At 46.4% G+C, this 18,660-nt stretch overlaps 1 protein-coding gene across 1 annotated transcript in view; it reads left to right on the top strand.

Moving 5' to 3' along the window:
- Nucleotides 1–18,660, top strand: part of Sytl3 (synaptotagmin like 3) — a 70,596-nt gene that overhangs the window by 5,367 nt on the left and 46,569 nt on the right. Inside the window, exons 2-3 of the mRNA XM_028772720.1 lie at nt 7,390–7,726; nt 10,173–10,391. Of these exons, the coding sequence (XP_028628553.1) occupies nt 7,617–7,726; nt 10,173–10,391 (329 nt within the window). The 5' untranslated portion in view covers nt 7,390–7,616. The remainder of the gene's footprint in view (nt 1–7,389; nt 7,727–10,172; nt 10,392–18,660) is intronic.

Below are 18,660 nucleotides of genomic sequence, written 5' to 3'. Positions count from 1 at the left end.
GGGGCGGGGCGTGGAGCAGGGGCGGGGCGTGGAGCAGGGGCGGGGCGTGGAGCAGGGGACGGGGTGTGGGGTTGAGTAGAGAGGAAGACAGTTTCTGCTATGGTGTATGCGCATATGCAGGTCACAGTACAGCCTCAGGTGCCAGTCTTCACGTTTTACCTTGTTTGAGGAGGGTCTCAACGTTAGTAAGTTTCTGGAGGAGTCTTCTGACTCCTCCCACCTCACCGTAGAGTGTTGTTCAGCTTTTACACCGGCTTTGAGGATCTGAACTCATGTCCTCACACTTGCAAAACAAGCGCTCTACCCACTGAACCATCCTCCTGGCCCCATATGAATGGTCTTAAATGACTTTGTGGGGAGGGCACAGGAGCAGGGAGCATTCTGGAAGCACTGAGGATGGAGATGCGCAAACCCACCCTTGTGTGGTACATGGGACAGAGTGAAGACCATGCAAGCTAATTGCCAAAGGATTACTTTCTCCTCTTCCTCATTCGAAAACATTACAAAAACGAAAAGCATCCAAGAGAGAAGTATATTTGTTTCATCCATATTTTAAAAATACCTGGAAAACCCCAATGTCATTTTAAATTTCTCGGTAGTAAACATGACCAGAAATCAAGCTTGTGACCATGTTCTTATCTTTGCTAAAACTGTAAGCGTTGGCGTCTTCGATGGGCCTGTTCATCTTTCTGACTATGATAGAAAAACCTCTATTGACTAGGAAGAATTTTATTAGCAATTTTTCAAAGAAAGAAGTATACTATGAACCAAGAATAGTTTTAATAAATCTTTTTTTTTTTCATCAACCAGGCTCTGTCCATCCTACACGAGCATGCTACCCAGGACTGTGCTCCCAGGCCACTTTTTAAAATTTCTTCAGACAAAGCCTCACCAAGTCCCCTAGGGAAGCCTCAGCCTCCCAAGTAGCTGAGACTGCAGGAGACGCTGCTGGCCTGGCAGGAGTCGGTTCTGAGTGACTTGGAGGAAGATTTCTACTGTGGAATCTCCACACTGGCCAATGACTTCCAAGCATCCACCACCGACCTAGCCGAGAGAAATCTCGAGAGGATTGTAAACACACACCAGAGGTCATTTAAATGACTCCCATTGAAAGGGCAACTACAAGACTTGTTACAACCCAGACATCAGGCAGAATTTAGCTCGTAATCAAACTAACTTGGAAAATTGTTTATAAGCCCCAAACCAACCAATTCTTCATTTGTCTCTACCCCAATCTTCTCCAAACCTGGAACAAGAGTGATAGCATTAATTTAGAAGTGACCTAGGCAATGATGGGGTCCACTAGCCCATAGGTTTGGGGACCAGTTTCTATAGGAACTGCCTTGTGCTTTGAATTCTATCCTGGAGTTAGTGTGTGTACAGCATAACTGACGTAATGATTATAATAGTAATATGATTTATCATTGCCGTGATAGAAAGACATGTGCTGTAATGATGTGACATGAAGTTCTCTATAAAAAAGAACATCAGCCGACAGAGAAGGTAACCAGACATCTCTGGCTGACGCTATCTGCACGCACACACTGTTACTGGCCTGTGATTTATTGACTCAAATCCTGTAAGCGGTGATGTCTTTCTCAGATGGTAAATGACAGTCAAAGTTTTGTTTTCCTTCAGTGTACACAATAGTTGCTTTCCTTGAAAATCCAGAGTATGCACAACATCCCTCGTTTCTCTATGACCAAGGTGGGCACTTTCCCTATAGGTTGGTAAGATAGTCAGCACGTATATGGGATTTCAGCACAGTTCAATAACAGAAGCATCCGCCTATCTCTAAACCAGGGATGGTACTGTCCCAAGGAAAGCCTGTAGCAAGTTCTAGTGGTCAATGATTGTAAACAGAATGTCCAAAGCCTCTGACCGGCACCATGAAAAGACACTGGCAACCAAAGAGCAAACACCCACTGGCTTCCTAGCCAATCTTTTTGATTTTCTGAGACTTGAAAGGGCAACTACAAGCCTTGTTATAACCCAGACATCAGGCAGAATTTAGTTCGTAATCTAACTTGGAAAATCGTTTATAAGCCCCAAACCAACCAATTCTTCATTCGTCTCTACCCTGATCTCCTCCAAACCTGGAACAAGAGTGATAGCATTAATTTAGAAGTGACCTAGGCAATGATGGGGTCCACTAGCCCATAGGTTCAGGCTGTATAGTTTGTCTTGAGCTCGAACTTGAGATCCTTCTGACTCTGCTCTATGTCTGGATCTTACAGAGGCATTTTCTCAACTGAGGTTTCCCCCTTTCAGATAACTCTAGCTTGTGTCAAGTTAACACAAAACTAGCTAGGACAACCCTCTAAGGTAAAACAAACCAAAACCAAGACACGTTTCAAATAACGGACAGCTTTACTGACATTCCATGCTCACCAAGTACCTGAGATACTTAAACGTTATAGAAATGAGGATAAAGTCTCCCATTTGGCTGAATGTATAGAGAAGCTGGGATCTAAGTCCCCAAGAGTTGAGAGTGACCATAGGGAAGTGGATTTGGAATGCTCACACCCTGGGGCTGTACAACCATTGTCTCTATGTCTTCTAGAACACCAGAAAGCCATGTGGGCTATATCTGAAGTCTTTTGGTGAACTGAAATCTTGTGTCCCGTCCTTGGCTTTGAGTTTGTATAATAATGCCATGCGGATCATAGTTCTTCATCTGCTTTTGAACTGCTGTTGACATGATTGGCTGACCCAGTGACCCACAGCTTGAGGGCAGACACCCTATGCATTTTTTTCGGGTTGTTGGAACTGTATGTACCCTGTAAGTGTTCTGCTGTGTATGTTTTGCCTCAGCAACTAGGAAGGTCAGAGGTCTATTATCTGATGCTGATGGGTAGTCTGTTCACTCCAGCTTCCTGGTAGAAATTCTAGCCTCTTTTCCTGGCTGGTGATATCTCTCTGACTTAATTCTCTTATTTACATGCTTTTGCTATAATCCCCTCATAGGGCAAGGTATACAGAGCAAATGGAGGCACCCAGAGTAGTGCCAGATGCTTGCAAGGTGCTCCACAGATGTCCAACAGACGCTAGATTGTGAAGGTGAATGCCACTCTTCTGCCACAAGGGGGAGCCAGTGTTCTCTTTCTTGAACAGGGGGTAGTTCCCACTCCTGGATGCTGGCTGGCCCGGGATAAGGAGTGAATAGTGTTTTGTAGGTAGTTGTGTTACTGAAATGCACACGACTTAAGACACCTGCTGAGTGAGCATTGAGGAGCCCAGGTTCCTCCTGTGGAAACCCTGGCATTACCCCTCCAGGATGGCACTCACTGGGGCCCTCCCTTGCTGAGAAGCTGGCAACCCAAGCCAGAGAACACATTCAGCTATAGGAACTGTTCACATCCAGTGCTTTATTCATTTAAAATAACTAAGAGTCACACAAACCAGCACGTGACTCAGCAGGGTGTTCACTAGCAATAGAAGACAGCCAAGGTCAAGCTCAGAGGCTACACTTGGGAAGTATGAACACTAACTTGCTCCTTGTAGCACTGGTCACACTCTGTTCTAGGGTATGTGTGCGCACAGGTGGACACTCTCTTGCTCTTTGTTTTTTGTTTTTGGTTTTTGGTTTTTTGAGACAGGGTTTCCCTGTGCAGCCCTGGCTGTCCTGGAACTCACTCTGTAGACCAGGCTGGCCTTGAACTCAGAAATCCGCCTGTCTCTGCTTCCCAAGTACTGGGATTAAAGGTGTGCGCCACCACTGCGCTCTCTGTTTTTTTAAGATTTATTTATTTGTGAATACACTGTTACTTTGTTCATCCACACCAGAAGAGGGCATCGGATCCCATTACAGATGGTTGTGAGCCACTATGTGGTTGCTGGGAATTGAACTCAGGACCTCTGGAAGAATAGTTAGTGCTCTTAACCACTGAGCCATCTCTTCAGCCCCCATCCTCTGCCCTTGTTCCTCCAGTGTCATTTCTTTGTCTTTTGAGTCAGGGTTTCTCACTAGAACCTGGGGCTCTCTGATTAGGCTAAGCAGGGACTTCCTGCCTACCCCCTCCAGTGTTGGAATTACAAACTGTGACACTGTGTCAGGCTTTTAACCTGGATACTGCAGATTGAAGTCCGGTCCTCACTTGCCAGGCAAACAGTCCATGGACTGAACCATCTCCCAGCTCCACCACGATCTTCCTGTTGCTTTCCCTTTCCATGGAGACTCGGCTCTGAAACTGAGATCTGCTACTTCGCTTCTCCATCTGGAAAATGGGAACAAGGGGACCCGAGGCTGTGGCACACAGACATGCTGGGTGGCTGCCCCTGAAGACTTTCTTGATGCCTGGGTAGGAAGCCTGTCCAGAACAGGTATTGGCTGGGAGCAGAGGCCAAGCCTCCTCTTTTCAGGCCTCTATCCTTTCCCGTTCATGCAGCCACCACAACTCTTACATTAACTTCATCTTACAATGAAGAAATCAATAAACATGTAATTTCCTAGGCCATAGTCCTTATCCTGTCTTGGTCAGTGGGAAACAACATCTTTATTTTCATTAATATTTTTAAGAATATTTTTATTACATGTGTAAGGGTATATCTGCATACCACCTGTGCATCTGGTGCCCTCAGAGGCAGGAAAGGGCATCGGACCCCCCCGCCCTGGGGGGCTACAGTTACAGAGAGTTGTAAGCCGTTATGTGGGTGCTGGGAATTGAACTCAGGTTATCTAGAAGAGCAGCCAGTGCTCCTAACCGCTGAGAGACCTCGACAGGCCCTATTTCCACTATTCTTTAACTAAAACTTAGCATCTCCTTCCACTGTGAATGTAAGCAAAGGCCAAAGTGAAGTCAGCCAGCTCTGTAACCTCGCTCCCGACAGAAACCACAAGTGTTTTCCTATGACATCATGTGCCAGAGAGACAGCATTGTTTAGATCACTGCCACTTTGACATTGTTAATCAATACATCACTGCCAGACCTTAATTATCTCGCATATCAATGAATACACAAGCTACCAGGTAACAATTTTTAATACTGCAGTGTAATCAATTTCTTTTATAACCCAGTGTACTTTATTGCGTAGGCCTCCCCAGACTACCACAGATTACAAAAGGGGTTAAGAGTATTTGTTGAAAGAGAGTGATGTCATAGGATTCTGTTGCTTAGCCCTGAACTCAAAAGCCGTCAAAGTGCAGACAGGTCCCTCATTACTACGGGACTAACTAGGCTGGAAAATCAAAATGGCGTTACAGAAAGCATAGTGCTTGAGTTGCCCACATTTTCTTGGTGGGTGGAGTCATGCAGAATCCTTTGACTTGAACGAAACAGAAGCAGGGCCCGACGCCTAATGACGCTCGCAGCACTATTACGGGGCATAAATAATTGATAGGTCGTGGTTATGCATATTCCCCTAATTGATGACAATCTTTCTGAGTTCTGATGATACCTTGTAAAAAATAACAGCCGGCATCTGAGGACGTCCCTGCTCTAATGTATTTTTAATTAAAGTGGTGTGAAGTTAGGGATGTGCTCTGTAGTGTAGTGTAGTGGTGTGTAGTTAGTGATGCTTCAGTGAACGACTGCATAACATACAGGTAACGTAACAGTCCTCTAAGATTAATACAGAGTTGGGACTTCCTATCTTGTTCTGCATGTTTGTGGTAGTTTTGCTACAACCGAGCCTACTGCATGGCCAGGGTAGCACATACAACTTCCTTTGTGTGGGAAGGACACTTAATAACGCTAAATGACTATGATACATGTCTATGCATTGAACACAGTATATTTTTACCTTTATTTTCATTGTGTGTGTATGTGTGTGTTTGTGCATATGAGTATAGTACCCATAGAAGCCAGAGGTGGCTTTGGACCTCCAGAGCTGGGGTAACAGGCAGTTGTGAGCCACCTAGCATGAGTACTGAGTTCTCTGGAAGAGTAATGAGTGTTCTTCACCGTTGTACTTCCGCTGCCGCACCATACCATACTTTTTAGTGGTATGTGTGTGTGTTATGCATGTTTGTTTACATGTGTGCAGGTACACGTGTGCATGTACACCTGTGTGCTCAAACATATGGAAGCCAGGTGCCAGCCCCAGCTGTTGCTCCTCAGACGTCACCCACTTTGATTTTTTTAAAGGCAGAGTCCTTCTCTGGCCCAGAACTAGCCATTTGGCCTACTGACCAACAAGCCCTAGAGATCCGCTGGTTTCCACCTCCTGGGTTCTCAGTGTGCACCTACATGGGTGGCTTTTTCACTTGGGTACTGAGGAGTAAGCTCTAGTCTTCCTCCTTCAAAGGCAAACAGTTTACCACCATTAGCCAACTTTGTAGCCTATTTTAAATTTTGTTTTATCATGTTTGTCTTCTTCTTTTAAAAGACAAATAAAAGAAACTGTCCACCAAAGAAACCAGCCGTGTTTTGTTGATCTAGAGCCGTGGTTCTCAACCTGTTGGTCTCGACCCCACATAACAGATACCCTATACCTCAGATACTGTGACTCATTTACAATAGCAAAATTACAGTTATAAAGTAGCAATTGGATGATTTTTATGGTTGGGGGATCACCACAACATGAAGAACTGTATTTAAGGGTCACAGCATTAGGAAGATTGAGGACCCACTGGGTTGGCACCTTCACCTTCGCACCCCTGGGTAGTACCACTTTCTCTCATGCTTGATCTAATCCTGTATGGTTCTGTTCACTCCAGGGGCAGCGAGCTATATCATACATACATACATACATACATACATACACACATGTAAACATACATACATACATACACACATGCAAACATACATACATACATACATACATACATACATACATACAATATATACAGCGTGGTGTGCAGCAGGCTAGACCATCTGTGTCTATGTAACTAAATTGGTGAACTCTCTAATGTTTGCCGTGGCAGAATGGCTAACAGTAAACAATAAACATTAACATTAAACGTGGGTCTTTGTCCTCTCACAGCTGAAGATGCAGAATTTTTGGTAGGAAAATCCAAGTTTAGAAAGTATACAAAGTGTTGAAAAGATGTCTTCTTCAATGGGGTTTGAATCATAGCTAAAACACAAAGCTGTGTCTCCCAGGGGTAGTCTCACCTCTGCAGTGATGTTGGACAGGTGTACAGCCAGGCAAACTGAGGATGATTTTTGTTAGTTCTTTATAGTTTCTTTAAAAAAAAAAAACAAAAAACAAAACAGGTTTTAAGACATTAATCAGGCTGGACCCTTACTGTCACTTCAGCTGGCCTGGAGATATCTTTCTGGGGAAATTTTGCTGCCCTAAGTCATCACGACCTCTCATGACTGCTTGTCAGCTTCCTCAGGATGGAGATTACTAGCGCTTTACAGAAATTATCTACTCAGCAGCCATGCAACATTTATAACAATCTCTGGCAAAACCTCAGAAAAAGATACGCTCTTGTCTCATCAGGCAGAGCCCAGTGAAAACACTCTCCGGGTGGAAGCTACTCCAGCCGTGGGGCAGCCTCGTGGAGTTTGTGTCTCTGAAGGAATATGAGCCAGTTAGGAAGGAAGGAAGAGCCACACGTCAAACACCAGTGAAACCAGAGAAGGACTCCTGCGGGATCCAGAGAAGCAGCTGGACTCCGGCTTCTCCGCAGGACAGTGGATCGCTTCTGTCGTGCGTGTGGAGAGGAAATGGCCCACGAAGTAGACCTAGAGTCCTTCAAGGAGTTGGAACGGGACATCATTCTCCGGGTCCTATATCGAGATCAAACTGTTCAAAGCATCGAGGAGGAAAGGGTCCGGTAAGTTACGTTTCGACGTGGAGTGGTCCAATGGGGCTTGGATTTCTCTCCTTGGAGCCATGACTCGGCTCGCTGGCTTTCTTGTGACTGCTAGCTTGGGGCTGAGCTTCTCACCCAGAAGGATCCCAGTGAAGGTGTGGGGACGGCGATTGCTTTTGCATAGAACTAAATTAATCTCACAATTCTTTGGGGGAAAGGCGCCTTTGTGATATTTGTTCTTTATGTGTTTGCCCACTTTGCAGGAGCTACTAGAGAACACTGCCAGGCTTCTGGCAGCTCCCAAGGAAAAACTTCGAGTTAAGGTTCCCCACCTTGATTTCCATGATACCTGAAGGCACAAATCCGGGTTTGGGGGTCAGAAACAGAAAACCGGTAGAATCCACGTCTGTCTTTTCTCTTTGTTCACTTTTGCCTTAGGGCTGGCTTGGAGAACAGAAGGTGAACCTGCTTAGCCTGTTCCCTGACCCTTTATCAACAGCAGCTTTTGTGGCCTGGCTGGGTTGCAGGAGCTGTGGTATGAGGTTGCGTTTACTGGCAGCTCTGGATACCGCCAGGACCGCCCACTGTTCGCTGGGAGGTTCCCTTTGTAAATACATGGCTCATTTTTTCCACATTCGCCAGCACACCAAGAATCTCAGTACCTGGGAGGTAGAAGCAGGAGGATTAGGGGCTCACGGTCAGTCAGGGCTGGAGAGACGACTCAGCAGTTAAGGCTGCTTGAGAGCTTGCAAAGAGGATCTTGAGTTCAATTCCCAGGACCTTCAGGATGGCCCATAGCCATCTGTAACTCCATTTCCAGGGGAACAAATGCCCTCTCTGGCCTCTGTAGGTACCAGGTATTCATGTGGTACACATATATGCATACAGCCAAAACACTCATATTCAGAAAACTAAAAGAAATCTAAATATTTGTAATTTTAAAAAAAGAGTTCGAGGTTAGCTTTCAGCTATAAGGCATAATTGAAAGCCAGCAGATGAATGAGCATATATGCTTAACACATAAGAAACACGTCATTCAATCCCAGCACTAAATGGGGGGTATATAACCAATGGTTTATAACCAATGTTTTGTTTTTTAAGATGTATTTATTTTATATATGTGAGTATACTGTTGCTCTCTCCAGACACACCAGAGGAGGGCATCAGATCCTGTTACAGATGGTTGTGAGCCACCATGTGGTTGCTGGGAATTGAACTCAGGACCTCTGGAAGAACAGTCAGTGCTCTTAATCTCTGAGCCATCTCTCCAGCCCATAAGCCAGTGTTTTTAATAAGAGAACTTTACCAGAGTTGCAGGAGAGATGGGTCCACAGTTGAGAGCATGGCTGCTCTTCCAAAGGATCTGGGTTTGATTCCCAGCATGTACATGATAGTTAATCATCCGTAACTCCAGGCCCAGGGGCCCCATACCCTCTTCTGGCCTCTGAAGAAGGTCCATGATGCACTAACACACATGCATGTTAAACATCCACATGAAAAAAAATACCACACATGTAAAATAACATTCTAAAAGAAGGAAATGGTCTACTTAGCCAAAATTATGAAATTCTTTTTCCTTGCTCATTTATTTATTTATTTATTTATTTATTTATTTATTTATTTATTTGAGACAAGACCTATCTTGGCTGTCCCAGAACTCCTTGTGTATGTAGACCAGGCCGACTTTGAACTCATAGAGATCCACCTACCTCTTTATCCCAAATACAGGGATTATAGAGGAGTGCCACCACGCCTGGTCCCGCCTTTACTTCAAAACCCTTTATATGTACTTCTAAACTCTGATTCATTGAGATAATAATAGACCGAGAAAAATGGAACTTTATTGGCGGTTAAAGAGACGGCTGTTTAGTAACGGTCTCGTGGACACGTGTGAGGAAGGTTTTATTCTGAAAGGGTGAACAGCGCCTGAGCTGCCTCTGAGACACAGGTTGTTTCACCTGAGCCCAGGCTTCCACAGTCAAGGTGAGAGACTAGCAGTGTGGCGTTGTGGAGGGTCCTGTAGTCTAGCTTCATATCTGTTCGAGTTTTATCTCTGTTGCTATGATAAATCACCCTGTGGGGGGAAAAGCATTTTGAGGGAAAAAAGAGATTGATTACACCTTACAATTCCAGGTTACCACGCATTATTGTGAGGAAGTACAGCTAGGAACTTCAAATAGCCAGTCACGTCACATCTCACATCCACGGCCAAGAGCAGAGAGTTGCCCAGCTCATTTCTCCTTTTCATACAATTCATCCCCTGTCTAGGGGATGGTGCCGCCCACAGTGGGCTGATTCTTTCCACATCGATTAACTTATGGCAATCTCCCACAGATATGTCCACAGTCCAACCCAACGTAGACGATCCTTGTTGAGGCTCTTCCCAGATGATTTAAGGTTATGCCAAGTGGGCAGTGAAAATGAATCATTACGCCAACCAATCATTATTCAACTTGTTGGGTCACAGGAAACTGAAAACACACCTGCAGCATCTTCGGTGGAAAGGGGCAAAGAGCTCCAGCCAGGAATACAAGGAAAAATGCTGTGCACGTTGCCAGCGGGCTCTGGGCCTTCTGCTGAACCGTGGGGCTATATGTCAGGGCTGCAGCCACCGCGTGTGCTCCGAGTGCCGGGTATTCCTGCGGAAGACTCATGCATGGAAGTGCACGGTGTGCTTTGAGGACAGGTAAGCATCATGGATAGGGTATGTATGTGTTCATATGTGCAATAGTGGTCTATTTCTCCTCTGACCCGAGACTCAGGGATGGTCCATCACACTTCAATCACCAATAGATGCCTCCCAAAAGCCATCATACCAAATCTGATCCATAGATGTTCCCAGGCTGCATAAGCTACAGCTGGGAGGGAGATATCTTAATTTAAAAATGGTTTTATTATGTAAGCATTTTGGAAATAGGATCTCACTGTATGTATATCCCTGGCCTATCTTCAGATTGATACATAGATCAGGCTGGCCTCAACTTTACAGAGATCTGACTCCTGAGTGTTGGGATTAAAACCATGTGCCATCGTACCCAGCCATAACACACAAAACATCTTTATTTATGAATGTTTGGTGACCGATGATGGACTCAGCCAGAACTTGCAGTTTATTTGGATTTCTTGATTATTGCTTTAGTTTTTGTTGTTGATATTGTAGGTTTTGTTTTTTGTTTTAAGAGAAGGTCTCATGAAACCCAGGCTGGCTTCAAACTCAATATATGTTGCTGAAGGTGATACCAAACTTCTGCTCTTCCTGCCTCTATCAAGAGCTGAGATTACAGGGCCACTGTATACCCAACCCAATGTCTTGGCTTTCATAGCCCTTATCCCCTTCAGGAAAAGTGTCAGGGAATGACCGTAGGGTTGCAAGCAGGATCCTGAGCCACTTTATAGGAGAGTGTTTTGAAGGAAGGACGTGGACTCAGATACAGAAATAGATGGTTGTTTACTGAGTCTGCTGCTATATATTTTACATGTATGTGTTGTCTGTGCATAGTGTGCATTCCTGATGCCCATGAAGGCCAGAAGAGGGCATTGTATCCCCTGAAACTAAAGTTACAGATGGTTGTGAGCCACTGTGAATGCTGGGAATTGAACTCAGGGCCTCTGGAAGAGCAGCCAGTGCTCCTAATGAGTGAGCCATCTCTTATGAGGTTTTGTTTTGAGACTGAGTTTTTCTATGTAGCCCTGGCTGGCCTGGAACTCAGTTTGTAGACCAGGCTGGACCGAAACTCAGAGATCCACCTGCCTCTGCCTACAAGTAGTGGGATTAAAGCCGTGTGTCACAGCATCTGGTTGATACTGAGGTTTTAAACACAGAAGTGGTGTCTTTCAACAAGCCATTTTGAAAACTAGTAGTACATTTGACTTGCAGTCACACCATTCCATGTGAGAGCAGATCATAGGTGTCTGGAGAACACGGAGGGGTACACCCATCTGAAGGAAGAACAAACACAGTGAATATCACAGAACTTACTGGAAGAGAGAGTGACCAGGCACTTTGGTCTGAAGGCAGCTTATAAAGTATCACTGCTCATGTCGGAGGCCTCTGGACCAGATTGTGGAGGATGCATACACAGAACAGCATAAGGCTAGCTTCTCTTCCTAAATCAGGAGCACTGTCTGCCCGGAACTGTGCTTGGTTTTCTGTCCCTATGCAAGGCTTAGTGCATGTCAGACATCCAGCAAACAATGTAAGCCGCTCTGCCTTCTCTCTTTGAACCAGTCCCTCTGTCACAGCACCTACGGCCCTGTCCTGGATGGGTTGCCACTCTTTCCTGGTCTTGCTGTAGTCAGCATCCTTCAGGTTTTCTTAGTTCAAGAGAAAACTCCTCAGCAGGACCTTGTTTTGTTTTGTTTTTCGAGACAGGGTTTCTCTGTGTAGCCCTGGCTGTCCTGGAACTCACTCTGTAGACCAGGCTGGCCTCGAACTCAGAAATCCGCCTGCCTCTGCCTCCCAAGTGCTGGGATTAAAAGCGTGCGCCACCACTGCCCGGCTCAGCAGGACCATGAACTACCCTTGCCATACAGTGTGGGTGTGGGCCTAGAGAGGGGACAGGTTCCCAGCCATCTCCAGAAAGGTCCAAGGACTCTCGTCCCCACTCAGTCAGCCTCCTGGCTTTGATGTCTACAGTCAACCTTAATACAAGCCCTGAATGAACCCTCATCAACTTTCTCCCATCAATAGTTAACTGCAAACTAAGGATCAAGAAAGATGGTTTAGGCTGAGGCATTCTCCTAAGAGGGAATGATGTTGAGATCTGCCCAGCACTGTAACCTGACCCACTAAACATGCAGACTGCCATTTCTATAACCCCCGGCTTCCTTATTTTGAAATAAGGATGTTTTTCAAAACACCCGAAATCATTGCATCACTCCAGGAGGGTTCATGAAGGACGCCGTGTTAGAAGCTAACTGCAGTAACTGGGGCTTTCTCTCTCCTCATTCCTGCCTTCAGCTCTGTCCTCTCGGGGACACCGCCCTATAGAGCTTAGCTGTGCCCATCTCCCTGTATCACATGGGACCTAGGAAAGGGTCTTGATTCCAGCCACATTTTTTCCTCTTGCTTTTCCTTCAAGGGGAAAAAAAAAGAACTGGATGAGGGTACTTGATTTTTAAATCAAAGAGAGGGAGACTTGGGGGTACCAATTAAAAGAATACAAACAAGGATCAGGCGCAGTGGATTTCGGTAAGTTTCAGGTCAGCCAGGATTACATAGTGAGACTCTCTCTTTTTTTATTACTATTAATTTGTTCACTTTATATCCAATTGCAGCCCCCTCCCTCCCCTTTATCCGTTCCCCTAGGGTACCACTCCACCCTGGGACATGAAGTCCCAGCAGGACTAGGCTCATCCCCTCCCACTGAGGCCCAACCAGACAGTCCAGCTAGGGGAAGGGGATCCAATGGCAGGCAAGAGTCCAAGACAGCCCACGCTCCAACTGTTAGGGGACTCATAGGAAGGCCCAGCTGCACATCTGCTGCAGGCGTGTAGGGGCCTAGCTCTAGCCCCTGCATGCTCTCTGGCTGGTGGTTCAGTCTCTGTGACCGCCGTGGGTCCAGGTTAGTTGACTCTGTGGGTCTTCTTGTGGTGTCCTTGACCCCTCTGGGTCCCTCAATCCTATCCCCCACTCTTCCACAAGACTCCCTGAGTTCCACCTGATGTCTGACTGTGGGTCTCTGCATCTGTTTCCATCAGCCGCTGGATGAAGCCTCTCAGGAGACAGTTATGCTAGGCTCCTGACTGTAAGCATAGCAGAGTCAGGGGTTGGCTCTCTCCTGTGGGATGGGTCTCAAGTTGGGGTAGTCATTGATTGGCTGTTCCCTCAGTCTCTGCTCCATCTTTATCCCTGTGCATCTTGTGAGCAGGACAGATTTTTGGGTTGAAGGTTTTGTGGGTGGGTTGATGCTCCCTCCCGCTACTGGAAGTCCTGTCTGGCTACAGGAGGTGACCACTTCAATCTCCATATCCCTAGCTCCTAGGATTTTCAGCTAGGGTCACCCCCATGGCCTCCTGGGAGCCTCCCCTGTCCCAGGTCTCTAGCTACTCTCCTTTTAAAGAATGGTATACAACTTAGAGCAAATGGCCAGCGAAGTGTGCTGGCGGTAGGTGCAGGAGGCCCCGGAAGATATTTGGTGGCCAGCTTCTTCCTTCAGGGCAAGTTTTCTCTTGGAGATCTGCTGACTGATAAGAGACCCAGAGCTCAGAACTGGGAGAGGCAAGGGAGCCAGCCTCAGAGTTGCCTGTGACTCCCAGACCACAGTGGCGAGAGAGTACTTTTAAGCCTTATTTAAAGCTCCAACCCATCTCAAGGGTGGTCACTTACTGCTACCCACACTTCGGAGGGGATGCTGAAGCAGAGGGCAGGTGCCCGAGGCTGTGAAGCAGTGTGACTTCCCTTCATTCATCCTAGCCTGCCTCCGGGGATTAGCCAGCCCTGGGAAACAGTCTCATGAGGCACTCGGAAAGCCTCTGTCCTGGGTCATGGGGATTGCTGCTAAAGCACATACTCTGACTGACAGAAGCCACAGCAAGGGTCTATGGCTGTCATCTGGTAGTCTGAGGTGAAAGACAGTGGTGACAGAGCAAGAGGCGTGGTCTGGAAGTGTGGGCTTGTAATTCTGCCTTCTTCAGAAGCTGAGGGACAGGGATCACAAGTTCAAGGCAACCTTCCTGACGCTGTGACCCTTTAATACAGTTCCTCAAGTTATGGTGGCCCCAACCTTAAACTTATTTTGGTTACTACTTCATAACTGTAATTTAGCTACTGTTATAAGTCACAGTGTAGTGTGTATTTTCTGATGGTCTTAGGCAACCCCTCCCCAAAGGGGTCATGACCCACAGCTTGAGAGCCACTGTTATACAACCAAGGACAGCGCCGCCCCCCACCCCCAGTCCAGGGATGGCCCCACCTACAATGTGCTGGGCTCTACCACGTCAATCAGTAATTAAGAAAATGCCCTACAGGCTTGCCTACAGCCCAATCCTATGGAGGCAGTTTCTCAACTGAGGCTCCCCCCCTCTCAGAAGACTTCAGCCTGTGTCAAGTTCACATAGAACTAGCCAGCACACAGAGTTTGAGCCAGAAAGTTCCAGACTACGGCAGTTGGTGCTGATGTTTTGGGGGTCTGTTTTGGATTGCTCAAATGTCCTGGATGCGCCATCATGATGGCAGAGGAGAGGGGTTTGAGTGAGTTCAGTAGAAAACCAACCCTGGTCTTGGAATCCTCCTAGAGTTATTGCTGTAAGCAGGAATGATTGCCATAAGATTCTGGAATGTATCAGAAGGGGCTCAGTTTGGTTCAGAATGCCTTTTCTTTTGTAGTGTGTGCGTGTGGGTGTGTGCATGCGTGTGCGTGTACTTGTGTGTGCGTGTGGAGGGCAGAGGTTGGTGTCAGGTGTCTTCCTCCAGTGTGTTCCACCTTATGTGTTGAGGTAGGGGGTCTCTTACTTGAAACCCGAGCACATCACATCAGTTTGGCTATTCTAGCTGACCAGCTTCCTTCAGGGACACCCTGTGTCCACATTCTGTATGCCGGGATGATGGATGGAGTTATCACACCAACCCAACATTTAAATGAGTGACGGGGAACTGAATTTCAGTACTTAAATTTGTTTGTTTGTTTTTTTGTTTGCTTGTTTGTTTTGTGGCCAGTACACTCTGAGCCCTAGATCAAATCACTTTTTAGAATAGGACTTGGGGACCCGAGGCCTCTGTGCACGTGCCAGGCGAGCGAGTGCCCATTGCTGGGCTATAATGCCCAGGATTTTGTTTATATTTACATTTTGAGCTAAGGCCTAGTTAAGAAGCCGAGCCTGGCTTCGTACTTACTCAGCAGTCCAGACTCAAGCTTGTGATTCTCCTGCCTCAACCTCTCCCATAGCCGGGATTCCAGGCCTGTATCGCCAGACCCTGCTAAGTTGGGTTTTATATTGGACGGAAATGTGTTCTTACGGGATGGCATGTTATGTTTTCTGCATGGCATGGGGGAAATTTTATTGAAAATCGAGTGACGTTTTAACGAAGGTCCCTCAACAATTATGTTTCCTATTCAAGTAAAGCTTCCTAGAGTTTAGGGAAAACAATCCTGTCAATTTCAGGCTAACTTTCAGTATTTCCATAATTCCATTGTTTTGACAAAAACCTTCAGCCCACAAAGGCACGTGATCCACAGTGAAAGTGAGAGACCTCATATTCAGTGTTTGTCAGTGCATGCAGTCCTTCTGTGAGGAAGGACCAGCCATCTGAAAGACAGGAAAGTGACAGCTGGGCGTGTCCAAGCAGGGTTTTAGTTGGTGCTGAGGTTAGAATTCAGTGTTCTCACTGCCCACTGTTTGTTTTAAACTCCATAGACTTTCCCAAAGTCCATCGGCAACACTGTGGGCAGAGATGTTGTTTCTGTGCTGTTTGGGGGAAGCAGGCTGGGGCTGGAACTTGGGATTTTCCATGAGTTAGGTAGGCATGTACATCTCCAGACCCGTGTGTCTCCCATGACGTATAACCAAGTCAGGTAGAGTGTATAAAGCACTTCATGTAGTCAGACATAGCCAGGAAGAGTTCCTAACTAGTCATGTTATGTGTCCAGTTCTCGGGATGTGACACAGGCCATTTCATGTGGAGTGTGTATGCTTGGATTGAGAGCAGAGACATTATTTACAGGATCATGATATCTTATTCATGTGTAAAAATAAATTAAAGATTCTTAATATTCTTTGAAGACTTAGAGACAAAGCAGACATTAAAAATAAAGAAAATTGTTGGAGCTGCATATCTTTCTTCCCAGTGCTCAGAGGCAGAGGTAGGCAGATCTCTATGAGGCCAGCCTGGTCTGCAGATCGAGTTCCAGGACAGCCAGGACTACACAGAGAAATCATGTCTTAAACAACAATACCCAAAAAACAAACAAGTAAACAAAAAAAAAACCAAAATGATAGAACACTTTTGTGTGTATGACTTGGAAGTGTGCATGTTCGTGTATGTGTACATGTGTGTAAGCACAGGTTCATCTGTGCCATGTTCATGTGTGGAGATCAGAGGATTAAGTGTTGGTCCTCACCTTCTACCTTTTTCTTTTAAAGACTTATTTTTAGTTGTGTGTGTCTGGGGTGGAGTGTGTGCCTGTAAATGCTAGTGCCCTCAGAGGCCAGGTGCATCAGATCCCTTGGGAGCTGGAGTCACAGTTGTGAGCTGCCTGACGTGGGTGCCAGAAACTAAAGAGCAGTACTTACCGTTGAGCAGTCTTTCTAGCCCTGCCTTCCATTCTTCTACCTTGTCTTAAACAGGACCTCCTTAATCTTCACCACTGCATATGCCGGGGTAGCCGGCCTCTGAGCTCCTGAGAATTCGGCCCCTCCCTCAGGAGTGCTGGGATTATAGGCTCATGGTACCATGGCTAACTTTATGTGGGTTCTAGAGATCCAAACTCCACACCGACTGTACCCACTAAGCCCAGCCCTAGAATACCTTCTTGGTGTTTAATAGAGAATACATTTTGAGACAGGGCCTTGCTAGGTAGTTCAGGCCTAGAATGGCCTCAGAGTCACAAGTCCCCTGCCTCCACCTCTTGAGTGGAGGATTAGTAGGCGACTCATGCCAGCATGTGCAGGGAGAGCTGATTCCACAGTTACCATTCCTATTCAAGGCCAGGCTGAGTTTGTGGTCAGTGCTTGATCGAAGTTCCCGTCTTTAAAACCCTTTTGAGAATTAGCGAGCTTTTTATTTAATTATGTCTTTGGTTTGTTCTCTAGGTTGTCATGTACTTCTAGTTCAGCTGAAGCCTGTCACCATACAAAGAGGCAGTTTGCCCAGGCTAGTACTTGTATGGTAATCAGGTCAAGTGTTACCCTAGTGAGCACTTAAGGTCACAGAGGGGTGGAGTTGGGAGTCTGGGCAGGTGGGGGTGGGTATTTCTGTAGACTATACTTTCATATGGATTTCCATAATACAAGTTCACAAGGCAGGCCAGGGTGCATTCCCAAGCCAGCAGTCGTCACAAGCAAAGTGCTGGCTCCAGATGAGTCAGCCCCTGCCCTGGTCCACTGATGCAGCGGTTTTACTATTGTTATGAATAAGCTCCCTTTTTGCTGCCCTGGTATTTCTGCCCGGTCATAAAGCTGACCTTGGGCCGCTATGCTCTGAAATCCCTCCTACGCTGTGGTGTTTGGCTGATAGTGGGGTTTGATTCTGGAATTTCTTTTTAATTCAAATGCATACTTAATGGTCTTCAGAAACCAACAAAGTGCCCCTCTCATAAGAGAGCAGTCGGGTCTGCCCATTCCAAATTAACCGCCTACTCGCCTACTCGCCACACCCTTACTGCGGAAGACTGCGGTTCCCAAGTCAGTGGACTCCAGTGTGCTTTCCCGGGGCTTTCCCACCAGTAGTGACCTGACTGGGTTTTGAATCCTGGGTCTTGCCCTTTTAATCAAGAAATGTAACAAATGTCTTCTTGTCTTTTGGAATGTAATATTACAGAGGCATCTGAGGATGTTTTAGCACTATTCTTTATGCCCTGAAAAACGCCCCATCTCCAGTCCTGTTCCCAGTTAAGCATGTCTGGGGAGGGGGTCTTTCCAGCTGATCTTTGTGGACCAAGGAGGCTCCCTCTGAACTTTTGGTGTTTCAGCTTCTTGACTTTGCCCGTTTGTACACCAGCACCATTTTCTTTTCAATTTGATTATTCCAGTTTCTCTTTTGTGCTATTTTTCTCCAACTCTCCCCCTTTCCTTCCCTTCCCCTCTCTCTCCCCTCCCCGACTGTCTCTTTTTCCACCTCTCTCTTTTCCTCTCCCTCCCCTCCACCCCCTTCCTTGTATTGGGGGTTGAACTTAGATTCCTGCTCATGCTATGCAAATGCTCTACCACTAGGCTCCAAACCCAAACCAAGGCGTGTGCGCACGCACGAGAGAGAGAGAGAGAGAGAGAGAGAGAGAGAGAGAGAGAGAGAGAGAGAG

This window comes from Grammomys surdaster, unplaced genomic scaffold (genome assembly GCF_004785775.1).
Source record: "Grammomys surdaster isolate TR1022 unplaced genomic scaffold, NIH_TR_1.0 218, whole genome shotgun sequence".
Classification (NCBI taxonomy): domain Eukaryota; kingdom Metazoa; phylum Chordata; class Mammalia; order Rodentia; family Muridae; genus Grammomys; species Grammomys surdaster.
Note: the sequence above shows the minus strand (reverse complement) of the source record. Positions and strands in the feature narration are given on the sequence as shown.